General features: G+C 32.0%; 2 protein-coding genes across 2 annotated transcripts in view; both read right to left on the minus strand.

The window, feature by feature from the left end:
- LOC149888891 (uncharacterized) overlaps positions 1-20,235 on the minus strand; it is a 380,578-nt gene that overhangs the window by 359,699 nt on the left and 644 nt on the right. The window contains exons 3-6 of the mRNA XM_090087972.1: positions 19,271-19,936; positions 18,780-19,009; positions 18,550-18,709; positions 17,349-18,037 (exon numbers count right to left, since the gene is read on the minus strand). Of these exons, the coding sequence (XP_089944098.1) occupies positions 17,892-18,037; positions 18,550-18,709; positions 18,780-19,009; positions 19,271-19,936 (1,202 nt within the window). The 3' untranslated portion in view covers positions 17,349-17,891. The remainder of the gene's footprint in view (positions 1-17,348; positions 18,038-18,549; positions 18,710-18,779; positions 19,010-19,270; positions 19,937-20,235) is intronic.
- Positions 1-20,235, minus strand: part of LOC149888907 (uncharacterized) — a 280,117-nt gene that overhangs the window by 33,316 nt on the left and 226,566 nt on the right. The window lies entirely within an intron of this gene.

A 20,235-nucleotide genomic window follows, 5' to 3' on the forward strand; every position in this document is an offset into this window, starting at 1 on the left:
TTTATAAATAGAAAAAGTTTGTTAATTTGCAGTTGCACATATTTTTTATAATTAAAATTATTTTATGTTTGTTGATTGGTTTAACATTTTATGATTATAAGGAACAGGTGAATACTTTAAATATGATAAATATATACCACAATAAAAAAAATTAATCAATAGATAAAATTTCTGAGGTAAGAACAGTCATAACAAATGGTAACTACGCAAAGTTTACTGTTGCTATGCAGTTCAGGTGAACCTAGCAACCGGTTGCAAGCTTACAAAAATAAATTGATATTAGATCTGCAATAGTAAATTTGATACATTTGGTGGCTTAGTGAAATATGTCATGACTTTTATTAACATTAAAAAGTTGGCTCTCGCAATGCATCTTAGGTGTTCCCAGCAATCCCAAACAATCGAAACCGAAAAACAAAAAATAAACAATATCACCATTTGATCTGTATTAAGTTTAGTTAATAAACTTGATAATGATCCATTTAACTCACAAAAAGTTATTATTATTTTACTTATATTACAAATCTAGCTCAATTTTGGCCGATGACAGAATTGAAAAAGGATCAGCACAGTATGTCTCGTAGTTAGTACCATAATTGGTGACAAAATAGCCGAAGAACAAAGATTTCTTTTATGACTCATTGTCAAGATTGAGTATTTTTTCTTAAGACATTCTTTTGATTTCTAAAATTTTTTATGTTTAAGTAATATAAGCAAATTAGTTTGTAATATTAGGAGATGCATAATTTTACGAGATATAAAGCGTTTTTGCAAAACGTCTTTAATTGGTTTTTTTCCAGACGTTTTCATTTTTGTTTAAATAGTTTGAAAAAGTTTTCACAAAACAAAACTGGTAGACGGCTCAATTTATTTATTTATATTATATCTATTTCTAATTAATTCTATTTCATTTGGGTGACAAAATGATTTGAAGACTCTGACGTCTGCAATAACCGATCACGCTAACTTAATCTTATTTGTAAATTTAAGGAAAATCGGTAATAAAAAAATCAACCTTTGGAAACAAAAATGATAAATCCTTCTGTCAAATAAAAAAAAATAACAAAGTATAATTTTTAAAATCTTTTTTAAAAATACTCTTTATACGTGATTATTGTTATGTAAAGTGCTTTCATAAAATTCACTAACAAATTGTTTTTTCACTAACAAATTTAAGGTGGTAGAGCACAAAAAAGACACTTTTCATGAAAGATTTAAAAAATAGTTTTAAAAATATGCAGAAATGCTTCACTAAGAGAAATGAAATGTTTTTGCAAAAAAAAAAATTTGAAAAACTTTACCAAAAACCCATAATGGCGCAAAAACAGTGTAAATAAAGATCTAATTCTTATGTTTTCAAAACACGTTAACTTGAGTTAGACTTAAGAACCATTAATTAAACTTTGCAGATCTGTTAATGAACTTATTTTATTCCATTTAACAGATAGAATTTTAATTAGTCCTTTTATATGTAAAAATATGACCTATTTTTTAAGATAAGTTAAATTTAGTACGATTTACAAGCAGTTTAAAGAAGTTAAAACTAAAAATAATGAGTTTTAAAAACAATTAAATAAAATCTATCTGTCAAATGAATTCTAATGTTGTTAGGAATATGTCCTGAAAATTTCAGAACAAAAGCTTTATTCAATCAGAAAAAATCATGTTTTGAAATCTTGATAAAATATGAAAAACTCAACTTGCAGAAAAAACAAAAATAAGTACAAAATAAAGAAAAACAAAATTCTCAAAATTCAAATTTCTTTAAAAGCAAAGTTGATAAATAAACAATAAAAAGCATGATAGACACAACAAAAAGACAAATTAGCTTGCAATTTTGCTCAACGTATATAATAAACGAGGGTATGTTTGTGGTTGCTATGGCGTTGCTAAGGTAAATAATTTTGCAAATGTAGATTTTTAACACATTTCCAAAAATAGTTTCAGTTTCATACTAACATCAAAAGAAAGAGGATAAAATTTTAAATAAGATGAATGAAAAATTTTTTTTTTCATATTTTGATCAAATATTTGTATTTTAATTGTGCTCTACCACCTTAAGTGTCTTTAACTGTTGCGTTTAGTTGCAGTAACCGAATTATTGTTATGTGAATATCACCTCAGTTCAGTAAACGTTCTGAAATCTTTATAACAGACTACCATATATAATATTTGCTATCTTAATACTGCATGGGTGAACATTGCAGCTTAATTTTCTATAAACATTTTAAAATGAAGACATTTTTTTTTAAGAATGGCTTCCTTTTGTTTAATGATGTTTAAAATGAAATTAATGTTTGACAAATTGTAAAGTTTAACCAAACTCAAGCAATAAAAATATTTTAATCAACGATTCATTTTTAATAAAAATAATTTTCGTGCTAAATTATTTTCTAATCCTTTTTTTCACATTTTAAGTTTCGTTTTTTAAATAAAGACTCTGAGTAATGGTTAATTACTCTAATTAGTTTCAATAATATTTAGAACTAAAATTTCTAAATATTATTATTATCGTTGTTGTTATTATTAATTAAAACTTTTATTTATGCTCATAATAGTGGTATATCCATTCCAGAATTGTCTCATATGCATAAAAGGTAGTACATTTATTAAAAAAATATATTGATTGAAAAGTTCTTTTTACAACATTTCATAAAGAAACTTTACGTGCTAAATTAAATCAAAATAATTTTGATTAGGTGTTATAATAAACATAGAGTGTCGCCAGCTCATTTTAACTTCCACTGTGCTTAAAAGCCACAATGGCTTCGTAACCTTATTCTATTACTATCCGCGTCAATCAAAGTCAACAATCCGTTTATTCTAATTTTAAAGCTAATGAGTTTATTTAGTTGGTTTTCTTAGTCCAGCGCATAAATTGTTGAACTAAACTTATAATTATCATTTAACTGTATTTGCTTGTAATACTATTCAGTAATATCATTGATAAACTGAACTTGGAAGGATTGGTTTAGGGTAAAATGAACCTTTGTCAAAGTCATGAACTTTTCATATTATTTTAGTTTGATGATAAAAAAATGATTGGTCACTATACAAAAAAGGTTTTCTAAGAAGATACATTTTAAAGATAGCATCAGCTGTCCTGTTACTTTCTGCACTCTTCCACACAGTCATTAGCTGTTACAACCATAAACAAACATATTAGCCGTCTTACTTCATTATATATCGCTAATTTTCTGCAAGTAATTCTACTCTTAACATTTTTAAAATTAGATTTAGTAAAAATGGATCTATTTGAAAAAAAATATCATTTTGAAAAAGATTTAGGAAACCATGCATCAGACGTTTGGTTTCCATTCGTATATGTTTTTTACGCAATAAAACGCATTGTTATGTGACCTCATATTCTTTTTTTTACGACATTCGAATTTAACTTGAGTAACGAAATCGACGCGAAGAAACCGTAAAAGAAAATAATAAGTGGAAATAATAAGAAAAAAGAAAAAGTGAAAAACTAAAAAAATATTTCATGGAATCCCACAATCTTTTAATTTTTTAAAAGGGTTTTATAAAAGGAAGCCATATGCTAAGTTTGAAGCGAAAATAATTAGTGGAAGTAACTATTTTAATAATCTTTAAAAATACAAAATTTACATATATATAACCTGAAATATGGTAAATAACACCTTGTTCCTTATATTCCATACAAAAATATATGTAATTAATGATATACTAAACTTGTGTTAACACAAATTCTGCTTTAGTGACAGATCCATCAACTTACGGGATTTCCACTTATTATCAAGATACTTTTCCTAATAATAATAATAATAATAATAATAATAATAATAATAATAATAATAATAATAATAATAATAATAATAATAATAATAATAATAATAATAATAATAATAATAATAATAATAATAATAATAATAATAATAATAATAATAATAATAATAATAATAATAATAATAATAATAATAACAATAATAATAATAATAATAATAATAATAATAATAATAATAATAATAATAATAACAATAATAATAATAACAATAATAATAATAATAATAATAATAATAATAATAATAATAATAATAATAATAATAATAATAACAATAATAATAATAATAATAATAATAATAATAATAATAATAATAATAATAATAATAATAATAATAATAATAATAATAATAATAATAATAATAATAATAATAATTATAACTAGCAAAAAGCAACCCGTATATGGGTTATGGTTGGTATGTTATTTATGGTGGCTGCTTTCCACAATTTAAAGTTGCGAAACCATTATTAATGCCCTTTTAGAAAAACGCCTTCAAATTTAAAAAAATAAACCATCTGTAAAATTAAAAAGTATGCGGAGGTAAAATAATTTACCAATTATTTAACATTATTTGAGAAATTTAAAACTGACATAGGTCATATCAGTGTAAGGCAGAACCATTTTCCTCGACATTACTAAGTTCAAAACAATAAGTTTTTAGTTACTGACAGAAAATTATAAAACTTCATCATGCTTTAATTTGACGAAAAAAGCTAAATTTTTGTTATATTTTTCATAACATGAACTTTAATTAACAAGATTATTATAAAGCGAACGTTGATTATACATGAATTATTAATTTTTTGGTATTCCCTTGATACATGTTTCTTTAAAAAAGGAAATTGTCTTTAAAACGTTAAATGCACACAACTAAATAAATTAATTAAAAATAACTGAACATTTGACCATTACTATTTATGGCACTAATCTGACCATTTTTATATATGGCCTCTTTGTTTCAACAGTTTTTAATAAACGGTAATTTGCTACCATTTACTAAAAATTCCCTTTTTTTACTCGAAATTTAATTCTCTTAAATATTTTGACACTAATAAAGGACCTCCCTTCCCCGTTTTCGCCTTAATAGTGGTCAGGAGAATAGAGTCATCTTTATTAAGAGTAATCAAGTTTTTGATGGAGACCTTTTACCAGAATAATAAAATGTAAAACAATGATTTAAGAACTTAACATATATCAGAGCTTTTTCTTTCCTCAAAATTAAGCTAATTAATTAGTTAAACATCTGATTAAATTTAAGTAACTCGATATTTGACAAATGCGCAAAACTACAATACTCACCCCCCTCCCCCCGTTTAAAAAGATCATTTTAACGACACCTGAAGTTGTAAAAAGCGTGATGAATTTTGGTTTTATTCCCACTCATTTTCAGGCTGCTATTTATAAAAATAGCAAGACAAGTAACGTTTTAGATATGATTGATCCTGCACGAAGGAAATCCACTTATTTGTTTTCGATAAGAATTGAACCTCGAGATTCTGATAAATTTAATAAAAGCGGCGATGTAAATGAAATTAAAATCACTGTCCGTGTTTCTAATATTGGTCATGTGTTTGGTGAAGATCCTAAAACTGGATATTCTTATCCAATATTTGTTCCGACGCCGTTTGCGAGTTTTTTTGAAGAAATTATTCAAAGATCGATATATCCGACTGGTGTAAAATATTATTATAAGTTTAACAAAAATAAACATTTAACCAATATGACGTATTGGTATGGAAAAATTATTATTCGGAAGGACATAACGGCGGAACACCTAACGAATGTTTGTCTATTGAAACGATGTATGAATATTTATACGGTGAAGATAACAATCGAATTAAAGATAAACATGTTGAAATAGAGGCATTATTACAAGATTGGCAACATTTGTTGTATCCGGATAAGAAGTATTGGAAATATATGCTTTGTTTTCCTCCTCGTATTCAAGATTTTTTATTTGGAATGTCGTGTATAAGATTGAAGAATAATAGAGTGGTGAATTAAGCTGATTATTCGTATTTAGAAGTGTCGGCGAATAAAAATACTATTGTATCACATATAACCATTCCATGGTTTCAAACAGAACAGAATATATTCCCTATTCGATCTCCACAAATATTAGATTATTTTAAATAAGGTTTAACAATGGATGGAAAAACGAATATAGTGTTAAATGGTTTAAGTTTTGAAGATTATAAGAATAATATATATTTGAAAGTTATGTGTAAAGAACTATGGACTTCGCAATGGTCTGAAAAAGATAATTTAAAATGGTGTCCTCCGTTATATGATGATATTTCTTTGGAAGTGATTGATAAAAGTGTTGTGTATAATTTAATTCAATTTATTCAAAATCCTGTGGGAAATTTTAAATATTGACTAAAATATAATGATGATTATGTTTCGTTATTAAATGGAGATTTTAAATCAGTTAAATTTAAACCGTACATGAATGACAGAAAGAATAATTTGGAATCGTGGTTATATTGCGAACAAGTGAAAGAAAGTTAATCTTCTTCTGTAAAATTGCCTTTGGTGTGTTTAGGTTTGTGGAGAAAAGAAGTTCCCAGTAAAAATAAAACGAACTATTTTCGTTGGTGTCAAGGACAAAAAAATTTATTAACTGATGATGCTATTCAACAGCTCACATTTTATTGTACTGATATATATCAACAACCGCTTGTTTAAAGAAGGTATGATGGGACAATTATTGATAATTGGAAAGAAAGTTATCCTATTAGAAGGGTGCATTTAATATTATATCAGCCTAGAGATGACAGAAATAAGAATAAAAAACTGACAAATGTGTTTGAAACCATGATTATTCATCGTGATGATAATAGTTTAAAATATGAAAGTAATCCTTTTACATTAAGATTATCGAATTCAGTAGTTAATGAAATTCAACAAAGAAATATAAATAAAAAATATTATCGTTGTGTATTAACTAATATTTATTTCTTTCCAACGCAAGCTCTTAATTTTCCTACTGAAGAAGATCGATGGGTGCATAAAACATTTAATATGGCGGAGAAATGTGATGTATATTTAAACAATATAAAAGTTGAACATGTGGTGGCTTCGCTTGATTTAAATCGTTATTTGATTAAAGGAGATAAAAGAATAAACATTTCGTTAATAAATAATCATCAACCTCTTTTAGAAGGACAAATGCGTTTTTTTCAAGTTAAAGATACGGTTGATTTTTCAATATTTAGTTGTACGTTATTAAATTCGAAAAATGAAAAATTTTTATTTAACAACGTCATCGATCCAATATTTGTTTTACAATGGATGCCGGTGTTTTGAAAGATGTTTTTATTTTACATAAAGACTGGAAATGGAAAAAATTAAATGAAAATAAAGTGGAAGAAAATAATCCTCTATTATTAGAAGTGGAAACGGAATCTATAGATGAATGTTTACGAAGATATGGTGAGAATAATGTAAAATGCGTTGTCAGACAAATATTCTTTATGTCGACTAATGTTTTGAATTTTCCTCACGAAGATGACAAAATGGTGCATGTTCAGTTTGAAAATGCGTTAGCCTAAATAGTATTTTCTAAATAATAAGCTTGTGGAAAATGTTGCTTGTTCTTTTGACATGAATGATTATGAACGAAGTGGAAGAGATGGTTATATTCATGTAGCAGTAAATAATAGAGAACCTCAAATCGATGGAGTGGTGAGAACGTTTGTTTTAAATCGAATAACATCGTTACAGAAAATGAAATGCAGGTTTTTAAATTCGAATAAGGAACCGTTAATTTTTGAAGATGATAAATTTAATCCGCTATTTATTGTTGAAGTTCAAGTGAAACGTTAATAAGAATGAGTCATATTAAAGCGTATGCTAATAGATTTAATATAAATAAATCAAAGAAATCTCCTTATGATGAGATTCGACATACGTTAGGTGAGATAAATAATCAAAAATTAAAACAAATAAATGTTTATTTACAACAAATTAAAGAAGAAAGTAAAAAAGAAACGAATGAAAGAATAAAAGAAATGAAAGAAATGAATGAGAAACTGGAATTGATAAAGAAAGAGAAAGAGAAGTTTGTAAACGAAGAAGAAGAAAATATGAAAATAAAAAAAAAAAAACGAAGTCACGAAACGAAAAACGAAAAAATGAAGTTATAAGTGAAGAAGAGAATGAAGAAGAAAGTGAGGAAGAAGTGCGAAAAGAAAGAAAGAGACATCGAAAAGTTATTGTGTAATGTGTGTTTAGAAAATGTCGAAACGGTGAACGTTGAAGGTATGTGTCGAGCGTGTGCTTTAAAAACTGTTGTATGTAAAAGACCTGAAAATAAAAATCGAAAAAAAGAATGGTTATAAAAAGGGTATAAGAAAGCGTTGAAAGACGTTAAAAAACAAAAAAAAGACGTGTTTAAAAGTGAATCTGAAAGCGATTCTAATTGATGTATAGATTGTTGTGAATTAATATATAAAGACTTACAATGTTGTAATGATATCAAAAAAAAAAAAAAAAATGCCTGCTTCTGAAGCTACAGAAAGTAAGTTACGAAAAAAGAATTTAGAAGATGGTTATAGTCCTAACGATAATCCTGCTACTCTTGAAGAGAGTTTAATTAACACGAAAGAAGGAGATTTATTGAAACAAGCTCTCTCGAGAAAATTATCTAAAAAGTGGCAAGAAAGGTTAAGTGAAAAATGGCCTGGTTTTAATACAACAATTAGTGTTTGATATGATGAGTGATTATAATTCTGTTCAAAGCGCACCTCCTCAAATTATGACAGGAAGTAGCGCTTTTCAAATTACGATAAAATTCAAAGACAACTTCACTGCTCAGGTAACGGTTGGTGTGTATGTTCCTACTGAATATATTCAAAATGGGACGGGTCTTCATGAAGAAATAACGTATTCTCCTAATTCGTTAAAAGCCAGTTAAAAAGACATTTAAAATTTTAAAAAATAATATATAAAGAAATGTTTATCAGTGATTAAAAAAAATGTATCAACAAAAACAAAAGAGGTGTCGAAGAAAAAAGAACAGAAAACAATGAGGAAGAGGGGAAAAAATTCAAAAATTAATTCGATTGGGGAAAATTGCTGGTGATCAGTTTCTTTCTTCGACGTACGGAAAAAAAGCATTAGATTGGGCAGTAGCCCGAAGAAGTCAATTGATGTGATGATTTGTAATTCGCGAAATTTAATTCGAAAAAAAAAACATTTGTTGTTTATTCTAAAAAAAAAACATCGGTTGTTGAAAAAAACAAATGTTATTTATTCTAAAAAAAAAACATCGGTTGTTTTTTTTTTAGAATAAATAACATTTAAAATAAAATAAATATAAAATGATGAGTTGTAATGGCGAAAACGAAAGAGAGTCAACGATGAAAGGTAAAGCGTTTATTTTATACAAATAACTCGTAGTTAAATATTAGTTTTGTGATGTATATCGGTTCGTTTGTAATTCTTTTTTTTTTTAAAAAAAAGGCAATTATAAAATATAAAAGACCGTTTAATTCTATTGTCAGTGACGATGATGAAATTGATTTTAAAATTGTGTCGTCGGAACCCGTATCCGCGATAAATTCGTTACACGAGGCGCTTTTATTCGAAATACGTAAAGACATAAAAGTATGTTTCGATTCACAAACTCATTGGTTTGTGCTATGGAAAGCGCTGAACAGAACGAAACGAGCATTATATTTTCGCTGTCAAGGTGATGAAATCAAACTTCAATTGAAAACAATCGAAGATTTGTTTGTCATTCTCAAACAATCTTAATTTAATCAACCGCGAGGTAAAAGTCGCATTTTTTTTATTAATGAGACTTGCACCTTTCGGTTGAATAATAATAATAAAACAATTCGATTATATGATTAATTTACGTAACGAAGATATTACATTTTGGACTTGATTTTTTTATAAACGTCGTTTTTATTCCAATAAGATTCGGTTCACGTAGAAGATTTATTAAACGTATCTTGATCGAGAACCTTCAATTGTCTTCGATAACACAACGTTCTAACAGGTAACGGTTTTAAAATTGGTTTCTTTTCGCTCGTCACTCTTCCCACATTGTTGTATTTCCATTGCGCTTTTCTTTTTTTTTAAGCGGCCAATTGATCTTTTATTCTCATAATTTTACTCTCGTCAGTGTTCGCGTCCAACTGAACAGGGGTGAAAACACTGTACGAACAAGGAGTCGAATTGATGACGTCTTGTAATTCTTCGATATATACGTCCCAATTTTTGTTCACGCTGAGTTGTTCGCTCATTTTTAATTGTCTAACTAGAGTTTTTAAAGTGTAAATAACTCTTTCCGCGCGGTACGCATGACCCGTCTTGCTTGAAAAATGAACAACGTCGTTGTTTTCTGTTGTCGTCTGTTTGCAAATGAACGCGTTTGTCAAACACTCTTTCTACACCCTCAAACATGCTTTCAAAAGCTCTTGTAACTGTAAGTGGTTTTTTGTTCAGGCAACTTCGCAAATAAATTTTTCTCCAAACGCCATCGATCATCACCAAGCAGTATTTTGGTCTAAATATCCTTCTGTCGACGTTAAATATTCTCATGTCTGCAAGAGTTTAGAAGACAAACTTTCGAACGCAATCTTTTTTTCCTCGCGATCGCGATCCTCGTTTTCACGATCCTCATTTTCGCCTCCATCGTCATTTTTCGAAACGTCGTCTTTGACGAAAAGACGCTGTCTTTGCCAAACGTTTTCTCTCATGTTTTTTAACAAATCGAAAACAGAACCTAAATTCTTTTTTTTTTTTTAATTTTATTATAATTTACATGTAATCAACATCGAATTTCAATCGTTTAATTCTTCAAACCACGATTCGTTGTACGTTTGTTCGAAAATGTTTGTTTTTTCTTGCAAAAGTTCTTTCAGCCATTCTTCTCGATCGTCGTCTTGTTTAATAGTCATCGTCATCATCGTCGTCTTCGAAACTTCGATTTTCGAGTTTTATCCGTTTGAGCAAAGCGTCGGCGCGTTTGATTAGTTTTTTTCTCTTTTCTCTGAGCTTTTTCTTCTTTTTTCGTCGCTGTTGTTCTTGAAAAAGAATCGTTTCGTCGACGTCGCGCGACTTTATATTTTCCTCTTTTGTTACGAGATTGCTAGCTGGGGATGAACAATGTTTGATTCGGGGGGTTCGTTATGACACAATTTTAAATAAAAAAATGCTGATTGCGATCTTTGACTTTGACGTACGGGAAGTCTTGAAAGGAGACGAGTTTTTTAGCCACGCTCATGCTCGAATAATCGAAATCGCATTCGCCTTTGCCGTCTACGGGAATGAAAACTTCTTTTCGTAGAGGGTCGTCTAACGAGCTTCTCAACCGAGCCACGCTGCTGTTTTTTCGAAAAAAAGCCAAATGTTTTCCTTCTTTCGTTTTGCCGTCTAACAAATCCACGATGGGCATTTCCGCGTGCGGATATTTTCCAGATTTGATCAGGTTCAAAGCCAAAGTCGTTTTCCCGCAATTGGTGGGACCCAACAAAATAGTGTTTTCCGGATAAGCGTCTAAACGAGGTTCGAAAATGTCTTTTTTTTTTTTTTTTATATTATTTTATGATATATTCGTTATATATATATATTACAATAATACAATAATAAGCTTTTTTTTTTTATAAACGTTTGTTTCTTTTGAAATGAGAAAGAATGTGATGTTCGATCATGCGGCGTCTGTTTCGATAAACAGACCATTCGTTTACGATCTTTTCTTCGCATGCTTTCAACGCTACAACGTGTTCGTCGCTGCACATTTTTTGCAAATCCCCTTTGCAACTCTTGTTCAAAGCTCGAACGGGTTCTAAACGATAATGATCTCGTATTTCTTCCATAACTCCGTCGTTAAACACGTAAAGCTTGTTGTTGATGTTTTTGGCAAAATCGAGCGTGTTTTCTATGATGCAAATGCCGTTCACGTTGCTTTGCATGCGATTTTGTGTCACTCTTTTGACTTCGCTTCTCGGCTCTCGTTCTTCTTCTTCCTCTTCTTCTACGTTGCCGATTTTGGAAACGTAATCTTCGAAGCAAAGCGCCGTTTTGTTCATGCCTTTGGCCGTGATTTTTTCGCTCTTGTCCTGAGTTTTGAAATTGTTTTTTTTCAACGAGTAACACTTGGGAGCCAAGGCTACCGCTTCTTGAATGTACCACGGCGAAGGCACTTCCTCTTGAAAATAATTGGCTTCTTTGGCGTGACTGTTGTCGTAACGATAACCGTTCTTGTCCAAGTTGCTGTAGTCTAACCAACGTCTGCTATCGGGATTTTCGTAGAGACGTCTGTCAACGTAATCTCTAAACCGTTCTTCGCTTTATTCTGGATACAAATAATGGTTGACGGCCACTCCGTACGAATCCGTGTCGGCCAACAACAGTTGCACGTCGCATTCGGGTAGCGCTTGTTGAAAACTCCATCGGAATCGATTAATTTGATTTTTGGCCAGCAACAAAACGGTAGCGGCCGTCAGTCGCAAGGATTTCATTTTTTGCTTTCGCTTTTCGCGAACGACCAAAAAAACGCATTCGCTCAAATCGTTATTGTCTCCAAACACCCATTCCAGCATGTGTTTTTCTTCTTCGTTTTCTTCGTTGTCGTCGCGACGCAAATTCGGCGCGAGACAAACGATCGATTTGCTATCGCGAACGAGGCATTCTCTCAAATACTCTTTGTAATAGTCGTCGTAAATGTAATCGGGAGTTGCGTACGTGCCGTCCAAACGAAAGCGATGAGCAAAGGTGTCCAATTTGTAATGTTCCACCGGTTCGCGAATCAAGTTCTCGTCGACGTCTAAAAACAAAAACCAAAACCGAGGATCGATCATCTCCGTCGCCTCTTTCGTCGTTAGTCCTTCTTCGTCACACAAAATTTCGATCACTCTTCGCGTTCGAGCTAGCGTTCTTTGTAACGTTTTCTCTTGGTGGTTCACGTGCACGCTGCTGTTGTGTTTGGCGGCGTCTTGGCAAAGCCAACCGTAATGTCCGTTGGTGCAAAGCTTGCAATTTTCGGCCGTGATCTTGTCCCCTCGCAAAAGTGCTTCCTGTCTGCGCGCGATGTTGTTTTTGACCATATTTCTAGCCAACGGAAAGGTCCAACACGGCACCACGCAATAGATTTTATCTGACAACCCCAACGTTCTATCAAATCCAACAAGCACGGGAAATACTCCACCGTGTCGTGCGCCGACAAACGAAAAACCAACTTGGGCCTTTTGTTCAAAGGCAGGGCGAAGGTTCCGTTTTTCAGCTTTTTTCTCGTTCTTTCGATTTCGAAAGGGCTCAGCTCTTCGGGCGCGGTTTCGCGTTTTTCGATCATGGGCGAATAGCCCCCCATCATGTCTTGGAATTCTTTTTTCATCTCCACGTTGGTGTACACCAAACACGTTTTTCCGAATCCGCTTTGGGAAAAATCGCCCTACTTTTCTTTTATTTGTTCCAGCTTGTCACACGAATAGTCCACCTCGCCCATTTGAAAGGACAGAGGTTCCAACTGCGCTCGAGCGTATTGTCCGTTTTTGTCGTACATTTTTATGCACTGGCGATAGGTCGGCAGCTCCGCGACTGGAAAATTGTCCGTATCGGCCGCGAATTTGCATATTCCGTTGGTCGCCATTCCGCCTTTGAGCATTTTTTCGATCAACTCGTGATGTTGCAATGACTGAGGAAAACGAATGAAAATTCTGCTGTCGACAGAGTTGAACAAGCTGGCAAACTTGAAAACGGACACCACCTTCATCATGTGATAACCCGTGTTTTCGAGCATCTTGTTGTCGAAATCGATCAACACCGCTTCCAAGCTCGTGGTGTCCATCGCTGCATACAGTTTCAACAGCGGTCTCAGCGTTTTCAGCTTTAAAAGCTCCCACATCCGTTTCACGTTGACGTACGCGGGTTCGATTTTTTTCATCTCTTCATCTTTCGTTTTGCTTTTGCTCAAATAGTTTTCGGCAAACAGTTTTAACGAAGAACACCGTTCGTATTCGAGATCCAAACACTCGTCGTTGATGTGCTGATAGGGAAACACCGTTTTTTGTTCAACAAGGAGCTTAGCTCCCGCGTTTCGCACTGGCTCAAAAGCGAAGGAAAGAGGTTTTCTTCTTTCAAAAACTCGATCATGTTTTCTCTCACGAGACGTTGCAATTCTTCTCCGAGCATGGAAGTGGCCGAATCCAAAGATTGGTTCAATATTTTCAAACTGTCCAACACGCGCACGTTCCCGTCGAACGTGTAAAGCGCGATTTTCGAAGAGCTCTTGGCGATCGCAAACAGTTTTTCTTCCAAGGAAACGTGACGCGACGTCTCTTTGTACTTTTCTTCTTCTTCTTCTTCTTCTTCTTCACCACGAGGCGACATTTTAAAAAAACGAACAACTCAAATTCAAGACTCGGTTGTCGAACCACGAGTTGTGAGCGTACACGTTTATGACGGGATTGAGTTCGATTCGAGCTCCGTAACTCATGTTGCAGCTGTTGAGCCAAACCGATCACTTTTCCCGTCCAATGACAGTGATCTATTACCACGTGATCCTCTAACATCGTCATCAGTTTGTCGTACTGCGCTGCGTACGCTTTTGCCATTTTTTCGTTGCCGTACAATATTTCTCTCGTCCACGGTTTTCTTCCGTCACCGCACAGCAGATAGGCTTTGCTCATCATCACGTTGAAAAAAACGTCGTATTCGGGACTTTTTGTGCGTATCCCGTTCCTCCGACAGCGTTTTTCTGCTCTCGAAAAGACATTTGACAAAGGCTCTCGTTTTTCTGACGGCTTTTCTCTTGAAGCTTTTCATGTAGTAAATCGCGTTGTTGCTTTTTTCGCGATAAGTCCACAATTGACCGTTGTGGTTGACGAAACAGTCGTCGTACGCAAAATCTTGACACATTTCGCTCAACGTTTCGATCGTCACGAACGGTTTCTTCAACTTTTCCAACGCGACTCTCTGAGTTTCTATCTGCTTTTCGCTCAGTCCCTCTTCCAACACCTTCGTCGCCGTCGTAACGCTTCCTCAAAAAATCTTTCCATTTTTCGAGCGACTCCACGTTCAGCTTGCTGAGCGTCAGAGAAACGACCAACGCCGCGTAAAAACACAATCCTTCCCCGATTTTTTTGTCGTTTTGCCGCGTAGACGATTCTCCGCCGCGCTGCCACGGTCCTTCGATCTCCCATCGGCTTTGTTCCGCTTCGAGGGCGAGGTTCTTTTCTCTCGCTCTTTTATTTTTTTTTCGCGTTTTCTTCCCTTCGTTTCAGCGAATCTTTTCTTTTCACCTTCATTCTTTCTCTGTCTTTTTCATTTCGAACGAGGAGCTCTTCTTTCGTCATCGTCTCTCTTTTTTTTCGTCTTCTCTCGTTGTCTTTTTCCCTTTTGATTTTCAGCTCTTCTTCGGACAGTTCGTTCGCTCTTTTCGTTCGTCCGCCGATCGTTGTTAGATGTTTCATCACTTTCATCTCTTTGCCGTGATGTTGACGAACGTACGACACGGCTTCGAAACGAAGCAAACACAACACGCTCCAACCGCTTTTTTTCATTCCCATCGAGACGGCGCTTTTTCCAACACTCTTTTTTGACGACTTTTTAGCGAAATCGCGTAGGACAACACGTTCACCGAATACACGGGAATCTTGTATTCTTGCAAACAAATCTGATAATATTCGTCGTCCGTCGTCGTTAGATTTTTCGACATCGAACACCGTCTCTTTCGTTCGTAAAATAAAAGTTTGTTATTTCGATGAAAGCGAACCGCTTAAACGACACATCACTCTAGTGGTGATGACATCGTTCAACCAACAAATCGATTTACACGTGAAAACCTTTGCACAGGCGAAAGAAAAACTCAACTCCGAAATGAAGCGAATTGAAGACCGCATTCAAGAAATGTACGAAGAAATGTTTTATGAAAGCGAAACGATTCAATCGTTTGAATTTGAATACGACACGTGCACGCGTTGCAATATAGAAGAATACGGAGTTGGGATGAGAAATTGGACGTTTTTATTTGCAACTTGTGTAAAATTAAAGATTACGATATGTGAAATACATTAAAACGTGTCGTTATAATTTGTTATAGTTAATAATTGTTATAGTTAATTATTTTTATTTTTTCAAAGATGGAAAAAAAAAAGAAAAATAAAAACAAACAGAAGTAGATGACGAACAAAAAAGACTGGTGAGAAGATTAAAGTTTGAACAAATTTAACAAGTTATATGTTAAAATGTAATATTATTTTCTTCAGCAAACATAAAAAAAAATGGTGCGCATTCTTCATTTATCGAAAAGCGAACTGCGAAAACCAAGACCGACCAACGTCAAAAAAATACCATCGATGGAAGAATATCTCGTTATATCTCCTAATCACATCGCATGGTACAACATTCGTCTTTATCCCTATCCGAGAAATTCGCATGTTCGAAATTATCCACTCCTTAAATCGATAAGAGGAGACATTTACATAGTTCAAAATGATGACAACGGAAACACCGTCGACATCGACAATGACATTGTTAATCGTTTACCCGAGATGATGAGAAAAGATAAAAAAAAACGAAAAGAAATGAATGAATGTTTGATGAAAGATGGGGCAAAATTATTATGTTATGTAGAATAATAATATAACATTATATTTTATTTGTTTTTGTTTGTTTCAGTTATAAAAAATATGAAATATCAAACCGCCATACACATTACTGATTTCGTCGATCGATTTAGATGTTGTGCTTATCTTTGGGGAGTATCAAAGCAAATCGAAAATCGATTAAACTTTTTAATGTTTGTGCGTGTGCAAAAACTTCAAGACTTTATTGAAACTCAACCTTGCTTCAAAAATTTGTAAAACTTATTCTTTTAAAAACCAATATTCGTAATGAACCGGTTTTATTCTCTTGATGCGTCTTTTTTCGTTTTTTTTCTTCCACCATCTTCTAAACTTCTTAAATGGATTTTCAATCATCATATCGAGATGAATTGATCGATGAAACGATTGATGAAGATGGATTAGGTTAAACTACAAACTTTTTTTTTACTGGGTGACAATTTATCGAGCGCTTTCTTCACCAAATATCAACTCGCACTTTCAGTAAACGCAAACGGAAGAGGAGACAATATTTCAATCGCCTTGTTAGCTATTTTACCCCCTCCTCTCTGTCGTTTTCTCTTTGTTGCTCTCTTTTTCTTATTTAATCCGTTTCCACAATGTGGATAAGGAGGCATATATCTTCTTCCGCTCATTTTTTTTTTAAAAAAATTATTCATTCAACTCAAAATATAATACATTATATAACCTCCTTCTTAATGTTTCGCATCGTTACTTTATCTCATTTTAACACTGTCTTTTTCATCAATTTCACTCAACTAAATTTAAATAATTAAAGCCTTATTATTTTAGATTAGAAAAATAAAATGGTTCGTGTTATTCATTTTTCAAAAGATCGCTCAATCAGTAAACCCTCGTTTCTCGAAGTCGATCATCTTCCAAATGATGATGAGTTGGATCGTTTTTGGATAACACAACATCACGCTGTTTCATTTTTAATTGCTCGAACCGAATACGAACACGACCCAGATAACACATAGGCATCGGGCCGATATCGGCGCGACGTCCACATTCGATCGGCTTAAGATGTAATTTTTATATCTTTTTGATGGGCGGCTGCTCATCGGCAGGACGTAAAAAAAAATGTCAAAAAGGCATCGGCGCGACGTCCGTAATTGATTGACTAAAGATGTAATTTTTACATCTTTTTGACGGGCGGCTGCTCATCGGTAGAACGTAAACAAAAACGTGAAAATTACATCGGCACGACGTCTGCATTTTGGTTCATATGTAATTTTTACATATTTTGGATAAAATACAAAACGAAATAATAAAATTTAACAGTTTTTAGTAATATTTTTAGTAACATAATAACATCGAATAATAAAATAAAAATATAACTGACAATATAGTAAAACATTACCATAATTACGCGTTCAATAAAATAAAAAGTTAAGCAATAAAGAAGTTAAGTATGTACAAAAAAAAAACGTATGCTTATAAACAAAACAAAAACACTTTTTGAAAAACGAAATAATAAAATTATAACATTTTTTTAGTAACAATTGCTAAAGGGCTTCTGCATTAGTTTTGGCTTCGGCTCTTTTTTTACGACCTCCACCTCTATCCGATGAAACACGAAGCCACGTTTTTATAGCCGACTCAATTTCAGCATTTTTAGCATCTTTTGTCATGGAATTTGCACGAACGGAATCTGTACAATATACAAATTTATACAAATATACTTTAATCACCTCATATTCAACACAAACAACATATACTACTAAAATCACTAATTAAACATATACTATTAAAATCACTAATCAAACATATACTACTAAAATCACACTGTGTTCTATCAAAATTTACTTTAATAATACTTAGCGCAATACAAAAACTCCTTTAAAAGATTAAGAATCGGTCACAAATCAGCATACGCCATTTGGCATATTGTGTATGCACAAAATGTGTGGAACTTTTGTTATGTATAGTATATGCTTAACTCAATATAACCAAACAATTTCATGCAATGTTTCTAAAAAATATAACTGTTATGCAACAACGCATAATAGTTGAGGAAACTTCCACTTTTAGTAAATCATGTTTAATTTTATATTAATTTACACTATATGCAAACCAGTCTAACGTCAAAGATACTCTTTTACAAACAGTAATAACAAAAAATATCAATTAACTCAAATAATAGGATTAGAAGTGTTTACTAACCACAAACAATGTCCTTAATATGAAGGGCTGAAAAGGCGTGTTTGTTTCCATGGCCCATGAAATTAAATTTGTTAGCCAATTCATCGGTCATGACCATTTTCATAACTCTTCTGACAGTTTCCTTCACTGTAGCACCTGCCTGAAGACCCAGATGTTGAGTCTAAAGAAATTATATAATTTAAACTTACACTAGAAATGTTAAAAGTTTGTCACTATATTAAAAAACTTACTAATTGTAACTTGTCTAGTGCGGATAGTCTCAATTTTTTTTCAAAACTTTGCACTTGTTCGAATGTTTGCAATGGCAAATTTAAATTTTCGGGCAACTTTGAATTAACTCCCTGAACTTGTAAATCAAGATGCTTCAAAATCACATTTTGTTGCTGTGAAAGATATTGAATTTGAGCCTTTATATCATCATTCTGCTTTTTAACTTCCACAAGCAACTTAATTACATCACCTACAAATTATAACCATCAATTACAAATTATAGATTTTTATCATCCTAATAATGGTATTTTTTAAAATTAAATTTTATAGTCAAAAATATTTTAATTAACTAAATAACAAATTTAAATTTAATAAAACCAGATTTATTTCCTAACTACTTCTACTACTTAACTAATTTAATTGATCCTCGATATTTTATCACACATTATTATTTATTACAAGTGTTAATACAAGTTTTTTGAATAAACTTTATAAACAACATATAAATTACCATAAACTGCCTGTTCAGTGCGTGGTAGATAATTTGTAGTTTCCGATTGAGGTGTTCTAAAATCACTTGAAATTTTAGAAATAAAATCTTGTGGCTCTTTTTCATCATTATATGATTTCTGATTCACTATTTCGTGGCTATTGTAACTAGATTCCATAGAATTCAAATGCATAGTTGAGTTATGCATTATTTGTGTATCTGCAGAATGGAATCTTGCGGTATTAAAAGGTGGTTTATGTCGTAAAACAGGTTGTTCAGGTGCTAAAGTTGATGCCATAGGAGATTCAAACTGACAATTGTTCTGATAAGAGGACTGATCAGATGCATATCTAAGGGGTGGTTGAGGGGGCAGTAAAAGCTTTTTAGTATCGGGTTTATTTTTCAAAATACGTTTATTAGACATCTGAAAATCAAAATTATCAAAATTATCTTTATTAGTCTTTGGTTTCTTTTTTGACGTTACTTGACCAACATCAATGCTTAAGCCTACGTTATTCATATTCATATATCGAGTATTTATATCAACATCATCTTCATTAGGAAAATCATCAACACTCATTTTCTTTCGTTTTTCAGATTTCATCTTTTCTGTGTCAGATGTAGCTGTATCTAAATCAGATGTTATCTCTCCCTTCTTGGCTTTTTTCCTAGCAGTCTCGTATTCTTCTTTAAAATAAAATAAAAAAATTTTAAATAATGCAAATTTTTTTTTTTAGTATACCAAATATTTTATTATGTTATATATTATATTTAATAATAAAAAATATATACATTTAATTAAAAATAAACATAGAAATGCCATTAAATGATTTTAATAATGCTGTGAAGACATTTATGTGACATTAGCTGTGAATACACTATTTAATTGTAAATAACATTGCCACAAAATACTCACAACAGCTAAGTAGATGTAACAATGGCTTTTGCAATAAATTTAAATTGATAAAAAAAAGTAGACAAGTATA

The sequence above is a fragment of the Hydra viridissima genome, unplaced genomic scaffold, assembly GCF_058129835.1.
Source record: "Hydra viridissima isolate aposymbiotic clone 2 unplaced genomic scaffold, HvirCarnegie_v1 scaffold_5, whole genome shotgun sequence".
In the NCBI taxonomy this organism is placed as follows: domain Eukaryota; kingdom Metazoa; phylum Cnidaria; class Hydrozoa; order Anthoathecata; family Hydridae; genus Hydra; species Hydra viridissima.